The 17,476-nt window shown below is 48.4% G+C and overlaps 1 protein-coding gene across 1 annotated transcript in view; it reads left to right on the top strand.

The window, feature by feature from the left end:
- SMTN (smoothelin) overlaps positions 1–17,476 on the top strand; it is a 73,066-nt gene that overhangs the window by 35,165 nt on the left and 20,425 nt on the right. Inside the window, exons 9-12 of the mRNA XM_060249423.1 lie at positions 887–929; positions 8,281–8,352; positions 9,073–9,702; positions 11,882–11,970. Coding sequence (XP_060105406.1) covers positions 887–929; positions 8,281–8,352; positions 9,073–9,702; positions 11,882–11,970 — 834 coding nt within the window. The remainder of the gene's footprint in view (positions 1–886; positions 930–8,280; positions 8,353–9,072; positions 9,703–11,881; positions 11,971–17,476) is intronic.

Genomic DNA, 17,476 nt, shown 5'->3' with positions numbered 1-17,476 from the left:
TTTTATTTATATCTTTGCTCCTTAACCTTTTTGTGGTATGGTTTGGCTTGCGTGCTGGTAGCAGGATTACCCCTCCACACCATTTGTATATACTGCGGTTGTTTTTAAAAGTGGCTTGTATACATTTATTGGTTAAAGGTTCATCTTGCGTCTTTTTATAAAAATATATGGAAATACCATAAAAGCAACAGCAAAACTTCTCTGGGATTGAGGAAGAGGCTGGATGGGGTTGGCGATGGCACTGGTATTAATCACTCAGTACCTGCCTCAGCTGAATTTTTGCTGGTTGAAGCTAAACCACGCTGCAGACTTGCAGAACATCCCGCCCCCCCCCTCCCCCCAGTATTTTCATTGACTGTAGTGAGGATGCTTTCAAAGTGGTCTCACTACATTGAAAGTAGTACACCTGTCCTCACAGATACCGGTGACCAGCATCTTTAGAACCTTTAGGGTGGGATTGTGTGATGCATGATATCAGGCCTGGTTGAAAACCCGGATGTCATGTAAGCACATTGGGTGATTCCCTGGCTGTTCATGCATCTTAAGTGATTATCAAGGTTTTTTGGTCAGGTGTAACCCTACCTATTGTGCAATATCATTTCCATCCGTGGCTCTTTCTCCCACCAGTCAGATAAGAGTGGTGGGGAGGATTGGCCCGCCAGCAGGAGCCCTCCTGCCATAGGCAACCCTAGTCTTTATTATAACAATGTAATAGATGCTGACTGTGGGTCAGAAGTGAGTTTCCCTATGAAGAGTGTGAAAAGAGGCTTGGTTGAGGAACTTTCATTATTTTTGCTGTCTTCTCCCTGGGTTTTGAGAGCCATGTACACATGTGGTTGAGCAAGGGACTCTATTCCTATTGAACTCCCTCTCTTCTTTTCCACAGGTTGTTCTCCGGGCTCCAGAGAAGGAAGCAAGTGCAGCCCACGGTAAGCATGAAAGCCAAGCTGTTTTCTTCCCCTGAAAATGACATGAATGATCTTTTCCAGAGTCACCGGAAAAGACAATAATGCTAGGAAAAGTTGAAGGCAGAAGGAAAGAGGAAAACCCAACGTTAGGTGGATTGACTCAATAAAGGAAGCCTCAGTTTGCAAGACCTGAGATGCCTGTTAGCGATAGGTCTTTTTGGAGGACGTTGATTCATTGGGTCATCATATGTCAGAAGCAACTTGATGGCACTTACACACACACATTAATGATAGAGGCAGAGTGCATGTGGCCAGTGCTTCTACTTTGTTTTTGAGGGTTATGTGAGGGAGTCAGGCCTGTTTGGGGGCTCTGCCTTGGCATGCTGGAAACAACAGTACAACTTTTTGGGGTTTTTTGCAAGATGTAGAAGCTAGCAAAGCTTTCTAGGAGTCTGATAGGAGGGAAGGAGTAGCGAAGGTGGGAGAGAGAGAGCGATTACATTCTGTTTGACATGTTCTGAGGTGTTGATTCCCCCTTTTTCTGCCACTGGACGGTCTTTTTGAATTGTGCAGCCAGACAGTTTCAGATGTATTGTCCCAAAAGAACATTTGTGCAAGTTCAAAAATTGATCTGCATTTTTAGTGTCCAATTACCAGTTCTGAGGATTTTCTCCCACTCTCGTTTGGCTTCCAAATGTCACGGAATGTGGCTTAAGCAGCAGAGAATGTGTGTGTACACACAAGGAAAATGCCAGTTGTTAGGTGTTGCTAAAGCAGTGTGTGCTGTGTGCGTGAATTACAATCACATGCTATCATGCTGTTCCAAGTTTTCCTTTTAAAACCTAAGCCCCACGGCGCTTAATTGATGAGATGTGCCAGGACTCAAACATCCCTGGGGAATTTCTGTCTTGTGCTCTTGAGAGCATCTGATTGACTTAGGGTTCATCACCCTAAAAAGCTCCTGCTGGGTGTGGTTTCTTGGTGGTAAGGAACACTCTGTGCTTGCTCCAACCCCTTCTTCTTACTATTGTACCTTCTGTAGCTAAGCCCTGTCATTCAGATTGGTTTTCAAATCGTGTTCTGTAATGCCCTATCACAAACGAAGCCCTCATTTTTCCAGAGGAAACGTTGAGTTTAAAAAGGCTAAAAGCCTGGATTCTGTGACCAGTTTAAAACTAGGCAACTATACAAATCAAGCAGACATGCATGCTCCTTGCAGCTTCTCGTACGGTGCATAATTCAGTCTGGTTTTGTTGACCCTTCAGCCGTTTCCCCTCCCTTCCATACAGTCTTATTCAGCTGTCCCTCTGGTTCCTGAGATTTCAGCAGCCATCCCACAAGTGATACAGGCTGGAAGTGCACTATAAAATAATAAAATGCAATGAAAGCTGAGATTTTCTGGAAGGTGAATTCTGTACCTGAGACTGGTGTTTTTTTCTCTGCTTCCATTCAGATGCAGCTTCCCTTTCTAGGCAATCAGTTTTTACAGGGAGCCATCACTGTGCACAGTTTAGTTCTCTGTTGCTCTTCTGTGGTTCTTTCTGTCAAATTTGGCCTCACGTACTGAAACTGAGATTTGAATGCAGGAAATTCCAGGCTGTTCTCAAATATTGATACACATAGAGAGAGCAGTACAGCAAAGGGTGCTTGAGGATGGCATGGGCATGGAGCAAAGGGCATTTTCTCAACATGCCCGTCATGTTGGCAGGCTTGATCCCTCAGCAGTTGCACTTCAGTCTCTGCCCACCAGTATGACAGAGAGAGCAGCGTCACACTTGCATATTAACAGGGATTGTTAATGGTCCTGTCAAGTTAGTGAGAACTGTTTCTGCTCATGCTTTCTTGGTGGACATTCCTGCTTTATGTAGTGGGATTCTGGAGGATGCGTGGAAGGCTTCAACTTTGCAGAGGTTTTATGGCTTATAAAGGCAGAGCTTTTCTGTTGTGCTTTTCATGGCTTCTGAGTGGAAGCCCATCATTATGACGGGGTAAATGCGTTGCTCTCATGTTAATTGTATTTTTGTAAAATGAGATTTGATATGATTTTTCAAACTGCTTGGAGTCCTGTTGGTGGGGAGAAAAGCGATATAATTATTTTAAATTGATTTGTGTTGCTTCATTTCTCCCCAGTTGGGACCCAGAGCTGCTTACATCATTCTCCTCTCCTCCATTTTATCCTTACAACAACCCTGTGAAGTAGGTTAGGGGCTAGGAGTGTGTGACTGACCCAGGATAATCTAGCAAGCTTCCAGGGCAAAGTGGGGATTCGAACCTGGTCTCTTAGATCGTCGTCTGACACGCTATCCCAGGGGTGTCAAACATGCAGTCCAGGGGCCAAATCAGCCCCCCACAGGGCTCCTGTCAGGCCCTCAAACAACTGGCTGTCATCTGCTTCCTTCTCCCTCTTCTCTTGCTTCCTTCTGCATCACAGCTTGCTCTGCCAGGCTTGCTCAACCGCACACCAGAGTTACTGAGCCAAGCCTCTCTTCCTTCTGTTGGCTGAGGATCCTCCCCCTCCTGGTCCCCTCAGGGAGGAAGGAAAGAGCCAGAGCTTCCTTTGCTCAGTTCCCTGGATCACGCAGGAAAGATACAAAGAGAGCACCATTAAGACCAACAAGTGCTAATGTTTTAAGCAAGTTTTATTTTAAGTTTTTAAAAAATCTTTAATTGTGTTTGTTTGTGTCCTTTATAAAGTTGACATCTCTGCTACCTGGCATTTCATTTTATGACACACTTGCCCCAGCCCAACAAAGTCTCATTTCTGTCATATCCAGCCCTCATGACAAATGAGTTTGACACCCCTGCTCTAACCATTGCCCCACACTAGTAAATAATGTGAAAGCAGCAGGGGGAATAGAGGGGAAACGGGAGGCTGAAAAACTCTGTGTTATGCACACACACAGCTGGTAGACTGAATCTGCAGCTGGTTTTGTGTGTGTGTTTGTTGTGGGAGGGGCTGTTCTGTAGCAAAAGCTCTGTCCGAGGCATGCAGTGTCTGAGCTGCCTGTTCTGAAGGGAGGCCACATGCAAGAGCTGAGCTTTCCCCACCCCACCAGAAGCCTGCAGGAGTTATTGTCATTTGGACCACTGATGCACCCGTGCTTCTCCCCCAGCTCGATCCCAGCCGCATATGTTTTCATAATCCCAGAAGAACGGGACTTCCAGGAAAAAAGCAGAGCCTCTGTTGGTATGGAGAGGAAGGACAGGGCAGCACAGAGGCAGCCCTAGGCAGAGAGGGCAGAATCAAGGGCTGTGCTGGGGTGAGATGGAGCACTTGAGGGTCTTCCATTTGGTGCTGGGGGCTCTCCTGCCTCCTCATAGGTGCTGCCCCCACTTCACCCCCTATGCCGTGGGGCTTGGCCTCTTCCTGCATTTCCCCTTCCCTCAGCACCAGAGGAGGGGTGCGTGGGGGAGGGGGCGGTGCTGTACATAAGGCTTTCTGGGAGGCTGTGGCTTGCAGGGCCATGAAAGGGAATCTCTGCTACTCAGAGTTGGACCTTTTACATTTTTTAGCCCAATAAGGTCAGGAACAGCTCCTCGCTCCTTCCTGGGCCAGACCCCTCCCCTCTCCTTAGCGTTGGCTGACAGCTCAGCATTGCTCTCCTCTGGCCTGGCTGGTTGAGCTGCCTCCTGGGCACCCCTTTGAAGCTCTGCCCCCTCTCTATTCCCCCCCCTTTTGTTGTTACATTTCCCACTTCCCCAGTGACACTTTCTCCTTTCCCAGGAAGCAGCTGGATGGGATGGCAGGGGACACTACTGAAGTCTCAGGAAATCAGGAAATATTGTTGCATGCCCAACGTGCCTCAGCTGGAGTGATTCTAGAACAGTAATCAGGTCTCTCCTCCCCTCTACCCCACCAGTCCCACCTTGTAGTTTTGGGGCATTGAGAGATTTTGCAGTGGAGCATCCTTCTAAATATAGGTTTAGACCAGGCAAAAGCCATCACCAAGCAGAGGGTGCTTGATACCAAATGGTAACGAGATCTCAGTGAAGTGCCAAGTTTTCTGGCACCAGATAATTCTAGATTCATTGTAGCGCCAGCAGCATATTTCTCATCCTGGAATCCCCCGTTCATCGTAGAGCCTTTCCCCCTAGCTAGATGGCATGCGCTCCCCTCTGCAGTTTTAGAAGGGAGATATAGAAAGATCCCTAAGAATGAGAGGGTCTGCCCTTGTGGAGCAGGGGCCATCGAAACTGTCGAACATGTTCTCCTCTCATGCCAGTTTTACCAGGAGATACGGGAGAGGTTAATTAGTCCCTTAATACGTAGAATTCAGAGCTATTCCAGTCTTTCTAATATTGAGGTCACTAGGAAATTTCTTATGGGTGTGAACCCACAGATTGCAGGTCCTTGTGCAAGGTTCTTTTCAATTGCATGTAAAGTTCACAAATATATATTATGTTCTGAAACTAAATTTTAATTGCTATTTTATATACCTTATTTCCTACTGTTATCTTATGCAATACTTTGAATATTTTGTAAGTATTTTAGCTTTTGTTAATTTTTTCTGATTTGCGCTGGTCATTGACCATATTAAAATCAAACGAACGAGTGAACATCCTTAGATGCCAGCACAGTGCAGGCAGCTGGGGAATTCTCGATCTTTTGCACTGTGGCCTTACAGCTGTCAAGGGAGCAAGCATTGGTCCATATCCCTGTCACCATTCCAGTCTGGCTGGGGGATGAATCACTGGGAGAGTTTTCCCTTCCTTTGCAGGTGGAAGGGTCTTCATGGGGTAGGGGGCTTCACTTGGAATTCTCTCTCCCCCTCACTGCCAATTCAGGGGCCTCTGAGCCAGTTAATGCCGGCCTGATACTTTGTCCTCCAATTTGCATTTTTTTTCCTGCCTTGACTTACTTGCCAGAGCTGTTTCCTTTGTTTTGTAGCATGCTGCTATGATGCAGTCTGAGTGGTAGGTTGCCTATGTTTGCATGGGAGGCTGGTGGCCTTTGTGCCCTTGGAATTGGAGCTGATGTTGCACTAAATGCTGTTTTAGCTCTTGCGTGACTCTTGCGCAGAAGAGGACTGGCCACTGGGGAAGGCCCTCAGTTTCATGACCTCCTTGTGAACGTCCCTGTTTTTTTTTTGTTTTTTTTTAAAGCTGAGTGGTGTTGCACACAACAGTCACGTGCTTAAAGCACTCTGCGCCCTTCATCTTGTCACAACAACTCTTGAGAGTTAGGTCAGTAGGTGGTCTGATCTGGCAAGTGTCATGTCGTTACAGAATCCACAAATACAAAACACGAGTAAAGAAAACTAGATGAATTCACAAAGGATAGGACTACTACAGCTATTGACCTGGGTAGGTCAATGAACCTCCGCCTTCAGAGGCAGTATTCCTCTCATTAGCAGTTGTTAGGTGCAAACCACTGGAGAAGGCCATACCCTGCATAGTCATGGGTCTGGCTGTTTTTAGCTTCCCACTTCTCTCCTGCAAGGCAGCGGGGCAGGAAGACAATTTGTCATCGCAAAGTAAGGGGCAGGCAGGAAGAGCAATACCCTCTTCTTGTGCAATTTACTTTCCATGTGAAACTACCCCTGGCCGAGGCTCCTAAATGCAGGCTCGTTGCTCAGTCGATGTTCTTTTGTTCCTCTGTTCCCTAGCAGCCTAGCCTGTGCTCTCCCTCTACTTTTTGGAGCTGTGTGCCTGCAAGGGGTTTCTGGCTTTGACCATGTGCAGACCTATCTGAATCTTCCCTCTTGGAAACAATTGCAAAGTCTTCCAATGGCCTTGGAAGGAGGTGGTGGTGGTGGGGATGGCCTGGTGGAGAAGGGAATCTTTTCCTGACTGTGTATGTAAAGGATTGTCTGAGGGCTCTGCTGTGGCAGTGGGGTGGGTAGGAGGTATTGTGATGGTGAGGTTGAAGGACAGGGAGGGTGCAGTCACTAAAAATGCAAACTGGGAAGTCCAGAGTTCAAATGTTTCCTTGGTCACAAACACTCAGTGACCTTAGAAGAGCTGCTCTCTTCCTCTCGATGAGTGCGCCATTTGGCCTGTCTCATAGAGTTGTGAAAGATTTTTTTTGTTTTATGAGAGCTTTGTCCCATTCACTCTCAGGGTGGCACACAGGGTCTCCTTTCTTTTTTCTTAACTTCACAACAAACCTTTGAGGTAGGTTAGGCTAAGGAAAATGGTGGCCACCCAAGATCACCTAGTGAGCTTGACAGTTGAGCTGGATTGAACCTGTCCTTCCTTGGTTCATCTGACATCCTAACCACAGTGCCAAACTGATGCTAAGGCGATACATGTGCAAAATGCTGTGATTGATCAAAAAGTGCATTATAGGCATTATATGTATCATTACCAGAATGACAAGGATGGAGGCCTTAGACTTTGGAGGGTCTCATAGTAGTAGGATGAGGGCCCATGGAGAATCATGAAATGTCCTGCCAGCCTCTGCAACTGTAGCAATGGCAGGATTGAATGCAAAGCTGTCCATGGCAGGCCTTAGATCCTGGGGGAAATGCAATAGCAGAATCTGGGGTGTGTGTTTGTGGGGGGGCAGTGTTCTAATCTTCTTTCAGCAGCTGGAAGCATTTGAAGTGCAGAAATGCAAGCGTGTGGTGTCATGACAGAGAGGCTGAAGCATAAAGTCCTTGGTTCAGAGCCTCAGCCACTGCGAGCTCACAAGATTCCTGCCACAATAAACATGTTATGCTTTAAGGTGCCAGAGGACTCCTCTTTCTTTTTTACTGTAACAGGCTAACGCCAATTGCCCTTTTGTATTTAACAAGTTACTGTCGCCCATTCTTAGCCCCCCTGTACGCAATGCAGGGATAATAGTAGCATGGCCTGCTTTTCAGGGCTTTTCTTAGGAAGTCTTGAACCAGGGACTAATGACAGTTCCTCTGCTGATGAGAACTGTTTCTGCTGGGGCTTTCTCGCAGACCATTTCTGTTCTGTAGAACACACTTCCTATTGACTTGGGGAAGGCCCTCAACTTTACAGAGTTTTTAAAAGGCTTTTTGTGTGTGGCGAGGCTTGTGAATGGGATCAGTTTTTATGACTGGGTAAACAGCTTTCTCTCTTTTTCTTCACATTTGCATTTTTTTTCAAAATGAGATTTTTAGCTGGTTTTAATGATGTAAGCTCCTATTAAGTTTGGGGAAAAAACAGGGTATTAAATATATTTTAAATATAAGTATGAATGTGAAGTGTGCTGCTCCAAAACACAGCACAAATGCTGCCTATTAGGATCTTTGCTAGGACCAAGACACTATAGGGTGTTCTCACCTATGGAATAAGGACTAGAGGCTCATTGTTGAACCTGTATGTTTGAAGGGGCTGGGAATTTGGGAATCCCAGTGGCTGATGTGACTTTATTTTCCCTTTTCTTTCATCCTTTTCGCCACCAATCCTTCCCTGGCAGCTCCATCGCATGATGTCCCTGACCTCCGCAGCAGCACCACACAGACTACCCCGCAGACGATTACCATCACAGGTAAAGGTCCTGGCCTCTTTGATGCGCTAGGTGTGCACTCTTGTTTTGTCATGTCTGTTGCTTTGTTACCTAGCCGAGCAAGAACACTGTGGTGCTGGGAGTGATATTTTGCAAGCCTTGTGGATTTAGGTTTTGCATGGTACTACTAGCTCAGCTCTGAGCTTGTCTATCTGGCTAAACTGAGTTAGGCATAGTGATGTGCCACTTGGAGGGATGTGATAGATGGACTGTGGGCCCCAGGAAAGGAGAGGATTTACTGTGTGCTGCGGCAACTGCTCATCACTATCTAACATGCACCGGGCAATGCTCCCAATGACTTTTTGTGCAAGAGGGAAGACAGTGAGTTCCCCTAGTGACTGTGAATAGACATGGCGGGGGTGGTGGTGGTGGTCCTATAGGCCTAGTCATTAACTCGGCTGGGGTGAAGCCTGCCTTTCCAGAAGTGGGTTTTCTTTCTCCTCCTGGGGCAATTCAGCAGAGGAGGGGGAAAGCTCTCCCACAATGGGAGTTAGCTGAGTAGGGGTTTTCTTTTGGTTTGTTTTGATTGGGGGAAGGTTGCTGGATAGCTGTAATGACAGGAGAGGCATAAGCATTTTCTTCTGCAGGGTCCAAACTTTCTATCAAGAAGCTTGGCAGGATTCCCAGCTGTGATATAACTGGTCTCCGTTCCCAAGCCAACAAACACATCTCTCTTCTCTCTCCCTCCCCGCTTTCCTACAGATTCCCGACGGGAGCAGCCCTTCCAGAGGTCTGGCTCTGTGTGGGAACGTGCTCGCAAATTCAGTTCGGAGCCCCCCAGTAAAACGGGCTCTTCTCTGGCCCCCCCAAAGGGGGAGAGTGCCAGCAGGGGCTCTCGTGTCCTGCAGCAGCAACAGCAGATCTTGCACCCGCAGCACGGGACAGACTTACCCGGAGGAGTCCGTAGTGGTGGCGGTGGCAGCACGCTGCAGGATGGCACCAGGCAAACAAGGGAATCCAGCACTGGAACGGAGCAGGCAGCAAAGCTCACCTCCTCTCAAGCAAAAGCTGGGACAGTCAGGCCTTCTGCTCAGGGGCCGGCCATCCCTAAAGAGGTGGGTGGCCCCAAGGGGAGGAGCTTCAGCAACCAATGGCAGGGTGGCAAGCTGACACCTGCCCAGCAGCCAGTTGAAAATGCCAAGGGGAGGTCTGCCGGCTCAGAGGAACCCCATGGCCAGCCGTGCACCTCCTCCTGCAAGCCCCTGTCTTCCCTAGCGCACAACCCCAGCACTGACGACGCTATGAAAACCCTTCTTACCATTGAGATCAAGGATGGCCGCAATCAGCCCATCCAAGGCCACGTCGTGGGCACGCCGGGTAACCAGCGGGCAGGTGAGTGGGGGACATACCAAGGAGCGACCTGCTTGGAATTAATTTGCATTGGCAGTTGGAACCCTCATGGTGGGGTTGTGGGATGGTGGATGCATGGAAGCCTCCTCTTCTGTCTCTTCTGTTCAGAATTGTAGGATCTTGGGGCTTATTCTGGTTCAAGGAGGCTTTTTCTCCATTTGGACTTTGGGGAAGGAGGGGAGTTCCAAGATGAAGCGGAGTGGGCCAAGAAACCCCTATAGCTAAAAGAGAACTTAAAAGGATATTGGTAGCATGAATCTTATTTCTTGGGGGAAGGGGGTTGTGCATTAAGGATTTCATCCTTTGTGGTAGATCAAGGGCTTCCGGAGGCAGTTTTCCCACGTCCCTTATTCCCTCCATCTCTAGACATCACACACCTTTTCTGCTTGCAACAGAGCTGAAAAAGTTCTGCTTGCAACAGAGCTGGAAAAAAGCACAGAGGTGTATTCCTATGCCGTTAAAAACTCTGGCAGCCAATCAAAATGCCATCAACACTTAAGGAACCAAGTGAATTTGGAGAAGGTATATGTGGAGCAAACCACTGTGGAAATTGTGAGAGTAATTGAAATGAATTTTACTGAAGGAGAGCAAAACTATCTTGGTTGGGAGAAAGCACTGTGCATCTCTACCTGATGGGCAGCATCCTGCCTGCTGCCTTCCTAAGGGTGTGTGGATCAGCCAGTGCAATCTGCCTTTGTTTTAGATAGACTCGGGTGTGCTTGCATGGTGTGTCTTTGTGTTGGGATACTTCCCTAGTGGTCTAGGGCTGCTGTGTAGCAACCTCTTCCTTTGTGTGAACAAAAGCATTTGTTCCTTGTCTTCTAAAAGTGACTTTGGGAAGGGGAGCTGCTGTGCTTTTTCCCTGGGTGGTTCGAAACAGCAACTGTGGGGAAGAAAATATTTCCAGGGAGTTTAAGAGGTCTTTAGGGGCCATGTCTGCCTGCGGTCCCAAACTTTGGAAACTCTTCTATTTCTGGAAGGATAAACTGCTGTCATGGCTGGATGGGCTGTGATTTATCCTCTTAAGGATGGAGTGGAAAGTTCTGTGTGTGCACACAGCAGGAATGATACCGTTTAAGTTCTGCTCTTTGGAGCAGGACAGATTCTCCAGGAGATATGTGATTCTTAGAAATCCCCTCTTGGGCAGCTGGGGTAGGTTCACCACCAGGAGTCTGTCCCCTTCCACCATTCCAGATGATATTGGTTGGGCTGCTGCTGCTGCTAGGACTGATGCAGAGGGTTTGGTGTATGTGTTTCGGGGGGGGGGGCGGTCCTCTTAGACACTGTTTGCAATGTTATGCTGCTTGTGTGTGTTGATGCTAAGTCTTGTGCTAGAGCGAGGAGATTGAGTCGGTGGACTGTGGTGGTAGACTGGCTCCACTAGTAGGGCTCTGGACTTTTATGGTTTTAAAACTTGGTTACCTTTTTCGTCCAATCTGGCTCAGAGTGGGAGACGTGGTGGTCTATGGAGAGTGGTGGTCTACAGAGAGGAAAAATTTCATCCGAGGAGACCAAGCTTTTGAAAGGGCCTCGTTCAGTGGAGAGAGAGGGAGAGCACAAGGGTTGCTGCAATTTTATGGCTAGAGTTAGTTATATTGTTGGGTTACCAGCAAACCTGGAGAAAAATGTTGGTTCCCTTTAACAGATACTTAATATTTGGAAATGGACAGCTGAGGGTTTTCATGCCATAGAGGTTTCATGTTTCAAGCAACATCCCAGTATGTCTCTATTAAAGGGACTTTTCTTGAGGCCCCATCTCTACAGACGAACAGTCCTGTTTGTCGAAAAGCGTTCCAATACAGTGCCGTTCTGAGACAGCTTAGCTGTTTTATGTAGTTCTCTGAAGCTTTCTGATTTTTCTCCTTTAAAAAAAAATCTCTTGCGTGTTTTAATCTGCTGCTCATCTTTCTATCTTTGTCAGTCATTCTTGTATTATATGGCTTAAAATATTTTTCCAGGCTGTTCATTCTTTCTTTGGTTTGTTTTTGTCAGCTATGTTTTCTGTTTTCGAAAGCTGCCTTGTGTTGGAACTGAAAGGTGGGAAGTAAATTCAGAAACTGAGAATCCTGGCAAACTCCCACTGTGCCAGTGGGTCCGCCTTCCTCTTCCTAGGTTTCCCAGCCACCTGCTCTCGCACTAACACCTTCTCCCCCTCCTGCAGAGATAACAGTGGGGTTGAGGAGTGCCCCCATCCGCATCACCAGCGCCAGTAACGTCAGTAGTGCCAGCCATGCCATCAGCCATCAGAAGGTGAGTGCTCGTTCCCCTTTCTTCCTGCTTCCTTCTCCGGAACCACCTGTTGAGATGGGAAACTAGGCAGGTATCTGGCTTCCCAAGCCAGATTTGGGGTGGTGGACATGTGCTCTCTGGGCTGGAGGACTGCATGCCAGTGAAGAATTCCATCTCCTCCCCACCCCGTTCGTGATGCTGTCAGAAGGGACTGGAAACTTTGCCCATTTGCTCATTTGGCACTTCCTAGAGTTGGATTCTTGAAACCTTTTTTCTTTTTAAGCTGAAGAAAAGGAAGGAGGTGGGGATGGGGGGGAGGGTCTGTAGGGTTGTCAGGGAGCAGCACAAAACAAAACAAATGGACATAATAGGTACCTCATGACGGGCATACGGATCTGTTCAACCAAAAGGGAACTGAACGCCTGTGATTTTCATCAGCACATCTCAGTGGATAAACCCTCAAAGCTCTTGTGTCTTAAGAATCTGCCATGTTCCCTTTCAGCTTCAGGTGCAGTGAAGTGTTAGAGATGACCCCAACCTCTTCCCCCAGCTGGTCTCCAGCTTTCTGTCCCCTTGGGGCAAAGGGAGAGTGTGTCTAGGGCAGGCTGCTTTAGAGCAAAATGCCCAATATCATGGAGTATGGGAGCAGAACTGGTAGGCATAGTTGGCAGGAGACCCCACCAGGCCCAGGAGAAGTCCTTGTGGACGCTTTGCAGATATACACAGCCAGCAGGATTCCTGGCCCTGAGAGCCTGAGAACGAGCACACATGCAGACTTTGCTCTTATCATAACAAGTTCCCCAGTGCAAAACTTCACTCTTTTTCATAGGAGTGAATGTCAGCCACTTGCTTATTTGGGGAAGAGGGGGGGAGGTAAGTGAACCAGGCAGAGAGAGAGGGAAGCTCCTTGACTTGCCTTTAGGTCCAGAAGCCCCCCCCCCTCCTCCACCACCACCACCACTGCCACATGCAATGTGAAATGCTGCAGCTATTGACAATCCAAAAATGGAGGAGGTGATCTTTTCTTCCCACAAGCAGCTTCTGTACCATGTTATACCACTTACATCCAGTCTATTGTGATGCTGTTGGCAACTGCCTGTTTCCAGTTTTGGTCCCAGCAGCCAAAAAATGATAACAAAGCAGTAACAGCTGTAGGAAAAAAACCCAGCAAAAAAAAGTACCACTTTCTGCAGTCTGAGAAAACTCAGTATCTATGAGGCAAAAATTCCTGGGGAGAGAATAGGACATCCTCCTTGTCTCACCTCATGGATGGGCCTTCAGGTGGATGAACCCCCATGTGTCAGTGCTGAACTTCTGCCTTCACCCAGCTATTTCTCTAGGGAAGGGGAGAAGAAATGGTTGGGGTAATGCAGACAGCCAGGTTGTCCAGGAGCTGAAGGTGAGGCAGGGCTGTGTGTAGGCTGCAGTTTCACAGGGGTGAAGAAAAGGTGCAGAATGTGGGGCTGAGGTGCGGAACTGAGTTTTTGTTCTCAGAAAAGCAAGTTTTTTCCCTTTGTGATTGCAAAGTGATACTTAAAAGTGTGTTGGGGGGCAGTACCTGCTTGAAAGCTCATGTGGTAGATCTTTCGTGTGCTTCACCCTTTCCTGAGGCTGGCAAAACAAGGTTATTCTCCCGCTTTTCCTGTTTTGTATATGCAAAATAAGACAATGTGCACAGTTTTCCTCTTGATTAGCAAAATTTCATAATTTTCTCAGCCCAGAATGTGGATTGCTCGGTTCCTGGGTTTTTTTAAATTCCCTATCACGTCACCGAGTACACATTACATGGAAAGGGGGCTGTACAAACCCCAGACTGTTTGCTCCCCACCTCCCCATGGTCACCTCCTTTGGATTCTTCCTGCAGTCATCAGCCAGTCCCAAACTGAGAAGCTGGTGGAGGGTTTGTCCATCCATTTAAGGAGATGCTTGCCTGTCAGGCATGTGGCATCCTTCTGGGAGTGCAAATGTGTAGATTCCCCCCCCCCCCCCGCCCCGCTTGGTGAGTCGGGCAACACCAGCACTGACGTATGCCTCTGCGGCTCTCCCCACCCCCCTCGAAGGAATGTCTCTGCACCTCCTTCCAACACTTTCCCCCAGCTGGCTCACCGACAGCTTGAGGTGATGCTGAGATGGTTGAGACAAAGCAGCTCATCACAGTTTATCTTAAGGGGCCTCTGTGGGACCTCTGCCAGTTCCTCGTGCTCTGGGGCATCTCAGTTCCTGCTCATCTCAGTTCATGCTATTGCAAGGCTTGGCGTAAGGTCAGGTACCCTAGAATCATAAGAATCCCAGAGCTGGAAGGGGCCATACAGGCCATCCAGTCCAACTCCCTGCTCAATGCAGGATCAGCCTAGCCTAGAGCATCCCTGGCAAGTGTTTGTCCAGCCGCTGCTTAAAGACTGCCAGTGCAGGGTGTGGAGGCGGGGGGAGCTGACCACCTCCCTTGATAGCTGATTCTACTGTTGAACAATTTTTACTGTAAAAAAGTTTTTCCTGATATCCAGCTGGTACCTCTCCTCTGCTGCCAACAGGAACAGCTCCCTGCCCTCCTCTAAGCGAGAGCCCTTCAAAGACTTATGGAGAGCAATCATGTCCCCCCCTCAACCTCCTCTTCTCCAGACTCCCAAGTCCCTCAGCCTTTCCTTATAGGGGCTTGGTTTCCAGGCCCCTGATCATCCTTGTCATTCTCCTCTGCACCTGCTCCATTCTGTCCATATTCCTTTTGAAGTGAGGCCTCCAGAACTGCTCACAATGCTCCCGGCGTAGGGAACAGCAGGACTAAGACATCTTGCGATTTGGGTGTTATGCCTCTGTTGATATGCCCCAAGATCACATTACCCTTTTGTGTCACTGCATCACACTGGCTGCTCATGTTTAACTTATGGTCCATCTATACCCCAAGAACTTGGCACTTATCCTTGTTAAATGGCATCTTGTGCACATTCACCCACTTTTCCAGTATGTTCAGATCTCATTGAATCCTATCTCTATCTTCTGGTGTGTTTACTGCTCCTCCCAATTTGGTGTCATCTGCAGATTTAATGAGTAGCCTCTCCACACCCTCATCCAGATTGTTTATAAAAACATTGAAAAGTATCAGGCCCAGAACCGAGCTCTGTGCACCCCACTGGACGCCTCCCTCCGTTGAGATGAAATGCTATTGATAACTACTGGTTCTCCAACCAGTTCCCTATCCACCTAACTATCCTAGAGTCCAGTCAGCAGTCCTTTAGTTTGCCCATCAGAACATCATGGGGAAAAGCTTTATGGAGATCCAGGCAAACAATATCAACAGCTTTCCCTCGATCCAGTAAGCTCATCACTGGGTGGGGGGGGAGAGGATTTTTGGTATGTTTGGCCAGGGCTGATGTTCGTTTGGGCTGAGCCAGCAAAGCCTGCTTAACGAGGGTAGATGGGGGTGCCCGTTTGGTTTCCTGGCATTGCCCCTCTGCTTGCCCCCTGCCCTTTCCAGTTCTTCTTGCCAAGCTCTGGATGCATCCCCCTGCTTGGTGCAGAGGAAGCAGGAGCACTCCTGCCCAGGCTAATTAGGCTAATGCCTCGTCCGGTATCCCTGCCGCGGGCGGTGCCAGCCTGTCGGCTCTCATTAAGGCATTAGCTGAAGCTCAGAACGTCGAGGTGGGCTGCAGGAGGATCTTCTGCCTTGCCCAGTGGGGAAGCATCAGCTCGCACCGGTTGGGGCTCAGGATAGCACCGCTTACCCGGGCAGGTGAGGGCACGGCAGGACTGCAAGTACTTGGGCAGGTGCTGCTGTAACGATGGTTGGCGTCCGGGCAGGGTCCAGAGATTTTGCGGGGGGTGGGGAGGTCTGGCTGCAGCCTCAGGAGCAGAGGCTGCTTCAGGGCAGGGGGAAGCTGGGCAATGAAGCCAAGAGGGGATGGCAATGAAGGGATGTGCAGCCCGGTCGAGAAATCTGATCTCCCTTAGCCGTGCATTATTCAGGAAGCTGCAGGGAAAGCTGCTTTCTCGGCTGCAGCTCGGCCTGGAAACGGCTCCTCAGGTGAGTGGAGGGGAGGGCAGGAATGCTAGGCACTGTCTCCCTCCCACCTCTTTCTTCAGGGCTTGGGGCAAAACCTCTGGATGCCAGAGCAGAATACTTGGGCAGGAACAGCATCTGTTGCCTACGGAAACCCCACGTGGTCCTCTCACGCTGCTGTGTCTCAAAGGGGTTTTGCTGATCCTGCAGTCTAGGGATTTCACTGGCACAGAGGGAGAGCCAGTGTGGCCTAGTGGTTAAGAGTGCTGGACCAGGATCCAGGAGACCCAGGTTTGAATCCTCACTTGGACCATGGAAGCTCGCTGGGTGACCTTGAGCCAGTCACACTCTTTCAGCCTAACCTATCTCATAGGGTTGTTGTGAGGATAAAATCAAGGCAAGGATAATAATGTAAGTGGCTTTGGGTCCCCACTAGGGAGAAAGGCAGGTTGTAAATTAAATCTTAAATAAATAAATAAAATATACTGCACAGCAAAAGCAGGTGAGAAGTTAACCCTGGACCTGGACTGTGCTGTTCCAGACTGAAGGTGAGGGTTTGCTTATCTCAAAAAGAAGAAGGGTCCTCCACACAGAAAACTTGTGTATCAGGGAGAATGGTTGTAGCCCGTGTTTCCTGACATTCTGGTTTTCCTCCTTCACCTGCAATATGAAATGATGCATTCCAGATGCAGGTTTACCCTCTCCTCTACTGCTTGTGCAGACTAAGCCTTGCGCTATCTTTGCAGGGAGGAGGAGGCGCAAGATGCAGTCTCTCTTAGCCTCTGTAGCCTTTGAGAAAGTTAACATTACCCTTGCGCCTATGAATGAATGGATATCCTGTAGCGCCTCATGGGTTAACCCAGGTCTGCATTTTAGCTGTTCCATATGTGCTACTCGTATCTAGAATTTGTCACCTTGGTGCAAAATTTGGCATATTCGGCTCTCGTGTACGAACTTCCAGACTTCATGTCTGCAAGTAGAAGCTTAAATGCATATCTGGTAAAAATCTTAGAAGACAGTGAGGCCGAAGAGACCTTCAGGTGTTGTAGATCGACGCCCTGCTTGGGTCTTCTGTGTGTTCCTAGAGCTATCAAACAGTCTCCTGACTGTGTAAGCTCACCCATCCGCCAAATTCTTTTCCTTCTGACACTCCCAGTGTTGGTTTTAAAAAACCACACACCAATGTTTTCCTGGGACAATGTACACATTCATGGATTTATAAACAAGGTTTAGGGATGCAACATCAAACTTGGGAGTGGGGTGCTAGCAGTTTCTAAAAGAAACTGATCACCAGCTGAGAGAACTCCCCTTATCATTTGGTGGGGTGGAAAGACCTGTCAAGTTGCAGCTGACTTATGGCAACCCTGTAGGGTTTCAAGGCAAGAGACCTTTGAGGGTGGTTTGTCCTTGCCTGCTTCTGTGTCAAGACCCTGGAATTCCTTGGTCAGCTGGTTTGCCTGTTCCTTTCTCAGCACTAGTCTGAGAACTGCTGATCTAGGCCTCAGAATGGATTAGCAGCGAGGGAGTGGGAAC

This window comes from Heteronotia binoei, chromosome 11 (genome assembly GCF_032191835.1).
Source record: "Heteronotia binoei isolate CCM8104 ecotype False Entrance Well chromosome 11, APGP_CSIRO_Hbin_v1, whole genome shotgun sequence".
Lineage (NCBI taxonomy): Eukaryota > Metazoa > Chordata > Lepidosauria > Squamata > Gekkonidae > Heteronotia > Heteronotia binoei.
The sequence above is the reverse complement of the archived record's forward strand: the minus strand, read 5'-3'. Positions and strand labels throughout refer to the sequence as shown.